We start from the raw sequence: 11,946 nt of genomic DNA, 5'->3' as shown, positions 1-11,946 counted from the left end.
AGTCGCTTGTTTAGCTGTTTGTCTACGGTGTGATTTAAGGAAACTGTAAGGCAGGTGCTAATAACCATTTATGTTGACTTTTACTCTTTAGAGAGCCCGGGATGATAAAAATTTATCTCCGTCACAGGGTCATCAGAGCATCATCTGATATCAACTGTATTGATTTTATCTATAAAAAAAAACATAGATGAAGATGTTTGCAGAAGCAATGACATATTTGGACAGTGCTTGTTAGGTTATGGTTATTGCCATATGGATCATCTCTTTTCCATTGTGCAGCCAGTTCACAGTTTCTCTCCCCCTCCCTCCCTCCCTCCCCCCTCCTCCCCTCCCTCTCTCTCTCTTTCAATCTCTCTATCCCTCCCTCTCTCTCTATCCCTCTCGCTCTCTCTCTCTCTCTCTCTCTCTCTCTCTCTCTCTCTCTCTCTCTCTCTCTCTCAATCTCCCTCTCTCTCTCTCAATCTCCCTCTCTCTCTGTCTATCTCCCTCTATATCTCTCTTTCAATCTCTCTATCCCTCTCTCTCTGTCTATCTCCCTCTATATCTCTCTTTCAATCTCTCTATTCCCTCTCTCTCTTCTCTCTCTCTTCTCCCCTCTCTCTCTGCCTCCCCCCCCTCTCTCTCTCTCCCCCCCCCCCCTCCCCCCCCCTCCCTCTCTCCCTCTCTCCCCCCCTCTCTCTCTCTCTGTCTCCCCCCCCTCTCTCTCCCTCTCTCTCTCGTCTCTCCCTCTCTCCCCCCTCTCTCTCTGCCCCCCTCTCTCTCTCCCCCTCTCTCTCCCCCCCCCTCTCTCTCTCTCTGTCCCCCCCCTCTCTCCCTCTCTCTCTCTGTCTCCCCCCTCTCCATCTCCCCCCTCTCTCTCTCTGTCTCCCCCCTCTCTCCCCCCCCCTCTCTCTCTCTGTCTCCCCCCCTCTCCCCCCCCCCTCTCTCCCCCCCCCCCGCTCTCTGTCTCCCCCCTCTCCCTCTCCCCCCCCCTCTTTCTCTCTCTCTCTCTCTCCCCCCTCTCTCTGCCCCCCCCTCTGCCCCCCTCTCCCCCCCCCCCCCCCCTCTCTCTCTGTTAGGCCACCATGGCGCAGGCGTGTGAGTGCGTCCAGAGGATGAGGGCCAACATGCGGGGCACCAACCTGCTGGGGGCGCTGTCCTGGGTGTACCAGCAGCCTGTGCAGCGCTCCTGCCCGCGCCAGGTGTTCATCATCACGGACGGGAGCGTCAGCAACGTGGGCGAGGTGCTGGAGCTGGTGCGGAGGAACACCTGCGCTGCCAGGTAGGTGGGATCCATTGATTGATTGATTGAAAACTTTATTAACAGATTGCAGAATGGGTACAATACAGTACGGCTCAATACACATGTAAGGTACCAAGCAGCCAGACGAGGAGGACACAGTGGTGTAGAGGCAAAAAATAAGGGTTTTATTTACCTATGCAAATACATAACTCACTAAATAGTAACAGATTGATTGATTGATTGAAAACTTTATTGAACAGATTGTAGAATGGGTACAATACAGTACAGTTCAATACACACAATTGTTAAGGGGATGCAGACCAGAGACAGACGTTTGTCTTGTTTACATCAGGGTCCCCCATTTTCAATTCATCAAGACATTTATGACATACAAGACATACAGATATACAGTAGTAGGGACCCTAAAGGTGCTGCATATAGATCACATATGAGGGTCTACTGTATACATCAAATCAAATCAAATGTATTTGTGAGGCCCGACAACAACGCACGTTAATGTCCCCCATGGGGCCGGACACGTCTTCTTTAAACAAGTCAAGAAGAAACATCACAATAAATCAAGAACAAAACAAAAACACCATAAAGTCCAAAAAATGTTAAATAAATGAATGCGAACACTCCCAGACGTACCCCACGCAAAGGTACGGAAAAACTCACTAAAACCTAGCAATAGGGGGAAATGCACCACAGGCAATGTGGAGGAGAGAAACCTTAACAGCCTACTCCTGAACATTGGTAAAACCAAAGAACTGATCGTGGATTTTAGGAGAACACAGCAGGACACACATTTACATTTACATTTAGTCATTTATCCAAAGCGACTTACAAGTTCTGTACGACAAGCCATCAGGAAGAGCACAACTCTATCAGCTGAGTAACAATGTTCATCAAAGTGTTGAGTGCTACAGTGTAGGTTAGTTTATTAGGACAAGTGCATGACAGTATGGTTAGTTAGGGTTAGATTTTTTTTTTTTTTTTTTTTTTTTTATTCAGATAATGGTTGAAGAAGTGAGTCTTTAGTCGACGGCGAAAGATTGGACGTGTTTCGGCTGTCCTAACTGGGGTGGGTAGTTCATTCCACCATTGTGGGGCAAGGACTGAGAATAGGCGACTTCTCTTTGATGACCCTCCCGGAGCTTGGATAGGAGTAGGTCTGAGGCGGCCAGAAGATGCAGAGCGTAGGGGTCTTGAGGGTGTGTAGTTAGAGACCATTGACCGGAGGTAGGCGGGAGCAGTTCCCTTTGCCGCACGGTATGCTAGGTCAAGGGCCTTGAAGCGGATTCGTGCAGCAATGGGGAGCCAGTGCAGGTCCCTAAGAAGTGGGGTGACATGGGCCGGCTTCGGTAGGTTTGAGATCAGGCGGGCCGCTGCGTTCTGAATGAGTTGAAGAGGCTTAGTGGCAGTGGCCGGGAGGCCAGCGAGCAGTGCGTTGCAGTAGTCGAGGCGGGAGATGACTGTTGATTGGACGAGGAGTTGGGTGGCTTCTTTTGTCAGGAAGGGGCGTATCCTTCTGACGTTGCTCAGGAGGAATCGGCAGGTTCTGGTTGTCGCTGCGATGTGAGCAGAGAAGTTCAACTGGTCGTCGAGGACAACACCAAGGTTCTTGGCGGTCGGGGACGCGGTCACAGCTGCATTCTCGACTGTGATGGAAAGGTCGGTCAGGGGGGAGGATTTGGCCGGCAGGTGGAGCAATTCTGTTTTGCTTAGGTTCAGTTTGAGGTGGTTGGTCGTCATCCAGGCGGAGATGTCGGACAGACAGGCCGAGATCCGCTCAGAGACGTGGATATCTGAGGGAGGGAAGGAGAGGAAGAGTTGAGTATCGTCGGCATAACAGTGGTAGGAGAAGCCATGAGACGTGATAATGTTACCCAGTGATTTAGTGTAGAGGGAGAAGAGAAGGGGTCCTAAAACCGAGCCCTGGGGGACACCCGTCCGCAGGGGGCGGGTGGCCGACAGGGTCCCTCTCCATGACACTTGGTAGGAGCGGTCATTGAGGTATGATGACAACCATGTCAGCGCAGAGCCAGCCACTCCCATTCCTGCGAGGGCCACGAGGAGGATCTGGTGGTTGACTGTGTCGAAGGCTGCAGATAGATCTAGGAGAATCAGGACAGAGGAGAGGCCTTTCGCTTTTGCTAAGTGAAGTGCCTCTGTGACCGCAATGAGGGCTGTCTCTGTGGAGTGACCAGTCCTGAAGCCTGACTGATTAGGGTCTAGGAGGTCATTCTGTAAGAGATAAGCAGTAAGTTGGTTGGATACAGCACGTTCAAGTGTTTTAGAAAGGAAGGAGAGAAGAGAGACAGGACGGTAGTTGCCTATGACGGTAGGGTTCAGGGATGGTTTTTTTATGAGGGGCGTGACTCTGGCTTGTTTTAGGGAGGTGGGGACCACCCCCGAGTTGAGTGAGGAGTTGATGGTTGCAGTTAGGAATGGGAGGATGTCTGGTGCTATGGACTGGAGGAGTGGGGAAGGTAGCCGGTCCAGCTGGCATGTAGTCGGACGGTTCGACGTTACCAGTGTCAGGGTCTCGGCTTCTGTAATGGGAGAGAAAGATGACAGAGTGAAGGATGAGGTTCTCGATTCAGCATTTGGAATGGGTGGGGGTTGGGAGAAGGAGCTGCGGATGTTCTCCACTTTTTCCTCAAAGAAGATCGCAAAGTCTTCGGCAGAGAAAGATGAGGGAGGGGGGGGTGGGGGGGGAGTGAGGAGGGAGGACATGGTAGCATGCAGTTTGCGAAGATTCTTGGCAGAGGCCTCGATCCTATGGTGAAAGAAAGAAGCTTTGGCATTAGTAATGGTTTTGGAGAATGTTAACAAGAGGTTGTGATATGTGTCGATGTCAGCAGTGAGGCGTGACTTTCTATACTTCCTTTCAGCTGCTCTCAGGACCTGTCTTTGTTCTCTCACTGGATCTGTCAGCCATGGACTGGGTGGGGAACGGCGGGCAGGTTTCTCAACGAGGGGACAGAGCTTGTCGAAGGAGGTTGCAAGGGCTGAGAGGAGGGTGGAGGTTGCCATCTCTGTGGAGAGAGCAGAGAAGGTGTCACTCAAAGGTAGAGTGGATAGTATGTCAGAGGAGAGGGTGGAGGGGGATAGGGAGGGCAGGTTGCGTCTGAGTGAGACGGTTTGAGTTGGGGTGAAGACCTTTCGGTTAAGCATGAGAGTTAGTGAGAAGGATATGAAGGAATGGTCAGATACATGTAGGGGAGTTACCGTGGTGTTAATGATGCTGGAGTTACGGGAAAATATGAGATCCAAGGAGTTGCCTGCTTTGTGGGTGGGAGGCATGGCAGTGGGAGTCAGGTCAAATGATTGTAGGAGGGAGACTACTATGACTGACTGAGATGAGTCAGGCAGGTTGAAGTCGCCCAATAGAAGGAGAGGGGTACCATCTTCCGGTAAGGAGCTTAGAAGCATGTCCAGCTCATCTGTGAAGTGATCGAGCGGACCTGGAGGGCGGTAGAGTGTAACAATGGTGAGATTGAAAGGATTAGAGACAGATACTGCATGATATTCAAAAGAGGAGAGTGACAGTGCTGGGAGGGGTGTTACGTTTGTAGTCCATGAAGGAGATGTCATGAGGCCAGTGCCTCCACCCCGCCTGGAAGGTCGAGGTGTGTGAGTGAAGTTATAGTTTGTAGATAATGCTGCAGGTGTTGATGAGTTATTGGGGGTTATCCAGGTCTCAGTTAGAGCCAGGAGCTGCAGATTTTGACTATGGGCGTAGGCAGTAATGAAGTCAGCTTTCTTGACTGCTGATTGACAATTCCATAGGCCTCCCTGTACTGTGACAGGTGTATTAGTGGCTGTAGGAGGGTAGGATAGATTAGCCGGGTTGCTAGCAAACTGCCGTGGGTGGGTTGAGTCTGTTCTGGGGGAGCAGATTGTGGATATGAGACACATTGTGGTGTCAAGAGTGGCAGGGAGGAAGTAGAGAAATAGCAGAGTGGGAGGGAAAGGGAGATTTTTCAGAGTGGAGTGTAAGATAGGATTATGATGTACTTAGCACTGGGTGGATCCCTGGATCCCTCTGCAGAGAACTCCAGGAAAACTCCTCTTTGTCCCTCTTCGTTTCTCGACGCTTCGCTGACGCTAAGCCAGCAGGCCTTTAAATCCCTATCACTAATTAGTGCTTTCTAACACCTGGCCCTTAATGGGTCACTTAAGGAAACAAAATGGCCGCTTTAAACACGCCCCTTAATCAAGTCAGCTGGTCAAGTCAGCAATCAAGTCTCAGTTTAAAGATATTACTAAATTACTTAAAATGTCTTACCCTGATGCAGTGTAAGTCTCTCAGTGAATGAGCTGTCCTTCCACAACAGAATGTAGTACAGAGTGATTCCAGGAGAGGCTGAGGTTCTGCTTTTAAGCAGTGACAGGGCTCTGAGATCACACTCAGTACACAAGTGCTGTCTTTAAGCAGGAAGCAGCTTTTAATGGGTCACTTAAGGAAACAAAATGGCCGCTTTAAACACGCCCCTTAATCAAGTCAGCTGGTCAAGTCAGCAATCAAGTCTCAGTTTAAAGATATTACTAAATTACTTAAAATGTCTTACCCTGATGCAGTGTAAGTCTCTCAGTGAATGAGCTGTCCTTCCACAACAGAATGTAGTACAGAGTGATTCCAGGAGAGGCTGAGGTTCTGTTTTTAAGCAGTGACAGGGCTCTGAGATCACACTCAGTACACAAGTGCTGTCTTTAAGCAGGAAGCAGCTTTTAATGGGTCACTTAAGGAAACAAAATGGCCGCTTTAAACACGCCCCTTAATCAAGTCAGCTGGTCAAGTCAGCAATCAAGTCTCAGTTTAAAGATATTACTAAATTACTTAAAATGTCTTACCCTGATGCAGTGTAAGTCTCTCAGTGAATGAGCTGTCCTTCCACAACAGAATGTAGTACAGAGTGATTCCAGGAGAGGCTGAGGTTCTGCTTTTAAGCAGTGACAGGGCTCTGAGATCACACTCAGTACACAAGTGCTGTCTTTAAGCAGGAAGCAGCTTTTAATGGGTCACTTAAGGAAACAAAATGGCCGCTTTAAACACGCCCCTTAATCAAGTCAGCTGGTCAAGTCAGCAATCAAGTCTCAGTTTAAAGATATTACTAAATTACTTAAAATGTCTTACCCTGATGCAGTGTAAGTCTCTCAGTGAATGAGCTGTCCTTCCACAACAGAATGTAGTACAGAGGATAAACGGGGCTATCGTGGACAGGGTGAGCAGTTTCAAGTACCTGGGAGTCCACATCACAGAGGACCTGACATGGACAACACATATAGATTATGTGGTGAAAAAGGCGAAACAGCGCCTCTACCACCTGAGACAGCTAAGGAAGTTCAGAGTATCGGGGAAGATACTCCACTCCTTCTACTCCGGAGCTGTAGAGAGCATTCTGACTGGAAACATCACTGTCTGGTTTGGAAACAGCACGGCACAGGACAGGAAGGCACTCCAGAGAGTGGTGTGCTCAGCTGAGCGTACCACGGGTATTGCACTACCACCCCTGCAGGTCTTATATAACAAGAGGTGCAAATCCAGAGCCTGCAGAATAATGAAAGACCCCCCACCACCCCAACAACAGCCTGTTCAAGCTGCTGCGGTCAGGCAAGCGCCTACGTACACACGCTACGAGAACAGAGAGACTCCGGCTCAGCTTCTTCCCCCAGGCCATCAGAACACTGAACACTGAACTCTCCACACTCAAGTACACATGAGCACACACACACACACACACACACACACACACACACACACACACACACACACACACACACACACACACACACACACACACACACACACACACATCACATCTCACATCCTCAAAGACAGATAGACATGTTGCAAAGTAGTGGATTCACCTCTTGGTATAGCGGTCTGTGTTGTTGCCTGCGGCGTGGGAGACCGGGGTCGACTCCCACTCGGGGCATCGAAGTTTGAGGTGACGTTGTCACAACCGTTACATATATAATAACCAGTTTCTCAGGAACCTAGCATGTCTTTATTTTTTATCATGCATATATTGTGTTTTATCTATATATTTTTTTCGATGCTGATTTTATTCTATTTTATTATTGTATTTTGCACAATCAATGCGGGCAAGACCACACGCATTTCACTGTATGGCCTGGTATGTATGTGACAGATAAACCTCTTGATTCTTGATTCTGAGCAGTCAGTCAGAGAGAGCGAGAGAGAGAGAGAGAGAGAGAGAGCGAGAGAGAGAGAGAGAGAGAGAGAGAGAGAGAGAGAGAGAGAGAGAGAGAGAGAGAGAGAGAGAGAGAGAGAGATGTATCATTGAGCCACGCCCAGTAATCCCACTAAGTGGTTTCCTCTGGACGCACTTGCACGCTTGCGCCATAGTCGCCTAACAGAGAGAGATAGAGAGGAGAGAGAGAGAGAGAGAGAGAGAGAGAGAGATAGAGAGAGAGAGAGAGAGAGAGAGAGAGGGGGGGGGGAGAGAGAGAGAGCAAGAGAGTCAGAGAGAGAGCAAGAGAGTAAGAGAGAATGAGAGAGAGAGAGAATGTATCATTGAGCCACACCCCTCTGGTCTCACCCTGGCCCCTCCTCCTCTGCAGTCGTAGCCACGCACCCTCTGGTGTCACCCTGGCTCCTCCTCCTCTGCAGTGGGAGCCACGCCCCTCTGGTCTCACCCTGGCCCCTCCTCCTCTGCAGTGGGAGCCACGCCCCCTCTGGTGTCACCCTGGCTCCTCCTCCTCTGCAGTGGGAGCCACGCCCCTCTGGTCTCACCCTGGCCCCTCCTCCTCTGCAGTGGGAGCCACGCCCCCTCTGGTGTCACCCTGGCTCCTCCTCCTCTGCAGTGGGAGCCACGCCCCTCTGGTCTCACCCTGGCCCCTCCTCCTCTGCAGTGGGAGCCACGCCCCCTCTGGTCTCACCCTGGCCCCTCCTCATCTGCAGTGGGAGCCACGCCCCTCTGGTCTCACCCTGGCTCCTCCCCCTCTGCAGTGGGAGCCAATGTACAGTTTTTACGTCAAATGTATATACTCCCTTTTCTGGACACTTTTTGTATCACAAACAGTACTGTATTTGCAAATCTGGTATGTCATAAATGTATAGATGTAGCAGTACTGTCTATCTGTATGTCATGTATGTCATAATATGTTATGATGAATTGAAAATGGGGGACCCTGATGTAAACAAGACGAAAGTCTTTCTCTGGTCTGCACTCCTTAACAATTGTATGTATTGAGCTGTACTGTACTGTACCCATTCTGCAATCTGTTAATAAACTTTTCAATCAATCAATCAAAATGGTAGGTTGAATATTGGACGATAATTTGCCATTACATTACTATCCAAGTTAGGTTTATTTAGTAATGGCTTTACAACTGCTGTTTTAAAGGCATCTGGGAAAATACCAGTTCTAAGGGAAATGTTTATGATATCTAAGCACAGGGCTTGAAACACTATTAAATACCCGTTTGAAGAAAGCTGTAGGTATAGGGTCAATGTCTGAGGTGGAGGAGTTACATTCTGAGACAGTTTTGCAGAGTACATCTAATGTGATGCATGTGAATCTTCTCATGGTTACATTGCGCGGTTTGCTGCAGTCAGCTTTATTTCCATCATGAGTAATGCTGGTCCTGATCAAGGTTATTTTGTTGTTAAAGAATAGTGCAAGTTCTTCACACTTAACCGTTGATGACTGAGGAGGTGTAGGGGCAGTGTTGAGTAGTAGATTAATAGTGGAAAAAAGGATTCTGGAGTTTCCAGCGTTTTCTGTAATGATTTTAGAGAAGTAGTCTTTCCTTGCTAAGCGGATGGTTTTATTATAAGCAGTTAAAGCATCTTTGTATATATCACAGTATAATGGTGGTTTTTGTTTTTCTCCATTTTCGCTCCGCTGCACGACACTTCCTTTTTTCTTTGTTGACCGCATTATAGTTCAACCAGGGCGAGGCTCTGGTTTTCTTCTTTTTCGTTTTTAGTGGGGCGACAGATTGATACTCTCATTGATACTATGTTTGTTTCTGACGCAAAGTGTGTGTGAGAGAGAGAGAGAGAGAGAGAGAGAGAGAGAGAGAGAGAGAGAGAGAGGGGGGGGGGGGTGGGAGAGATGAGGAAGGGGCAAGAGAGAAAGAGACCTGAGAGAGTGTGTGTGTGAGAGAGAGGGGGGGGGGTGAGTTCCTAAGTTCCTAACGTTTTCTTTCCCCTATTATTTCATGCACACTTTATTCATTGTTTTAAATTATTATTTTCTTTACAGTTTTTCTCGAATGTCAGAACACATTTCAGGAAACTGCCCTCCGTTTTCACTAAACTCTAAACACAAAACACTTTTCTCAAGCATAGCGCCACAAAAACTCGCATTCTCGTTGCAAAACCAAACTTTCACCACAAAACCCAAACTTTCACAACAAAAATGTTGCTCCTATGGCCAAAACCAAACTTTGACATAAAGCAAGCATTTGTTGACTCCCATGTTGATAGGAGTATTACAACTTGAAAAATATCCGTTTAAGGTAGATTTAGAACAGATAGAAAATATGCGATTAATTTGCGATTAATCGCGAGTTAACTATGGGCAATCATGCGATTAATCAGATTAAATGTTTGAATCGATTGACAGCCTTAGGGAAAAAAATTTAGTTTGTTTATTTATTTGTATTTGTAAACATTCGAAATAAAATAATAAAATAATAAAATAATAAAATAATAAAATAAAAATAAAAAATAAAATAAAACATGAAGCTTTGAAGGCGGGGAGTGCCGCGGAGCTGGGGGAGAGGAGGAGGGAGGAGAGACCACTTCAGGATCAGAATTCATGATTTTCTTTATGAATCCAGCTGAATATTCAGTTCAGTTCAGTTATTTTTTTATTTCGGGTTTTGGACACATAACAACGGTCATTCCATAAATCTGCAACGTTTTACCAGCTGCTATTGCAGCATTGTCCAATGGACCTGTCTCAAAACCCTGCCCTCTTTTCTTGATCCTCCAATCACAGCTGTCGCTTACCTCTGACTTCCTCGTACAAACAAAGTCAGAGGTAAGCGACAGCTGTGATTGGAGGATCAAGAAAAGGGGCAGGGTTTGAGACAGCTCCCCCTAATAGACCTGTCTCAAACCCTGCCCCTTTTCTTGATCCTCCAATCAAGGGCTGAAGGGAGAAGCACTACAGCGGGCCTTGGGGGTGCTACGGGGGGGCTGGATTGTTTATAGCAGGTGCTAATGAATTTTAATGCAACAAAACAATAACAAACAAAATAACGGCATTCAATCATTCCGGGGCTAATATAGGCTATATTGAAAATGCACGTTACTAAATGTTTAGCGTTATACACCAATGCAAGCACAAACAACCCAATAAAGCTTGACATTATATCGGGAGTCCGTGGTGGTAATCTGACGCTCGTGCGTAAAAAAGTCGCTCAGATTACAATTTAAAACAACGCTTGAAAGAAAAGTATAAAATAAGTCATATTTAAGATTTCGTTTCTACAAAAGGGTATAGCAACGAAATAATATCGGATAATGACAAAGTCCAACAAACAAGGACAACGAAAACATAGCCTATAATAATATGACTACATTTCTGACATGCACCATTCACGGTACCAGCCATGAGAGCAGTAGTCGAATGGGCACAGCGGCCCGACATTAAACTGGGCACAGCGGCCCGACATTAAACTGGGCACAGCGACCCGACATTAAACTGGGCACAGCGACCCGACATTAAACTGGGCACAGCGACCCGACATTAAACTGGGCACAGCGAGCCGACATTAAACTGGGCACAGCGACCCGACATTAAACTGGGCACAGCGACCCGACATATTAAACTGGGCACAGCGACCGACATTAAACTGGGCACAGCGACCCGACATTAAACTGGGCACAGCGACCCGACATTAAACTGGGCACAGCGACCCGACATTAAACTGGGCACGGCAACCCGACATTAAACTGGGCACAGCGACCCGACATTAAACTGGGCACAGCGACCCGACATTAAACTGGGCACAGCGACCCGACATTAAACTGGGCACAGCGACCCCGACATTAAACTGGGCACAGCAACCCGACATTAAACTGGGCACAGCGACCCGACATTCCAGTGTGTGTGTGCTGTTCACCACGAACCCCTGCAGGTGGCGAGGCGGCTGTGCTTTTCTCTTCACCCATGCGGTCGCTGCATTTCAATGCCCACCGAAGCGCACTGGTCACTGGCACACTCCCAGATTTGTGTTCCACGTTTCAACGTTGCGTTTCTCGTCGAGGGCATAAATCCACAGGACCACCAGAGGCCTTTTGCCACCAATGATGCGGCAGATTTGGTAGCCAACGGTGCCCCTTCTTCTCGCCCCACTCCACTCTCATTGTCATTATCCGCGTCTTCTGCCGAAGATGAACCCTCCGCGGGCCTCGCCACTAACCCCTTGTTGTTCTTCCTCTTCCTCTTCATCGTACTCCTTGTCCTCGTTATCTTCCATGGTTGGCATCACAATGTCCTCCCACCACGTTAGCATTTCCATTACTGGAATTAGGAATGTGTGGATCTCCAGCCATCATCATCCACTGCTCTCCCTCGCTTTTTTCCCCGATAACAAACGTAAACCTAAAGCGGTCCATAATTTGCTTAATATAACGCACAGTTAATTTCCAAACGTATTGTATTTCACCTAAATGTCACCTAACTTAATCGACGCTTGTAATAACTGTCTGCTGCTACTAACTACTAAGTGTA

General features: G+C 48.0%; 1 protein-coding gene across 1 annotated transcript in view; it reads left to right on the top strand.

The window, feature by feature from the left end:
* The window catches only part of vwa5b2 (von Willebrand factor A domain containing 5B2), a gene marked incomplete at both ends in the record, with an annotated part of 100,688 nt that overhangs the window by 60,895 nt on the left and 27,847 nt on the right, over window positions 1–11,946 (top strand). The window contains 1 exon segment of the mRNA XM_084313337.1: window positions 1,059–1,261. Within this exon segment, the coding sequence (XP_084169463.1) occupies window positions 1,059–1,261 (203 nt within the window).

The sequence above is a fragment of the Notolepis coatsorum genome, assembly GCF_963971535.1.
Source record: "Notolepis coatsorum genome assembly, chromosome: 4".
NCBI classification, from domain to species: domain Eukaryota; kingdom Metazoa; phylum Chordata; class Actinopteri; order Aulopiformes; family Paralepididae; genus Notolepis; species Notolepis coatsorum.
The sequence above is the reverse complement of the archived record's forward strand: the minus strand, read 5'-3'. Positions and strand labels throughout refer to the sequence as shown.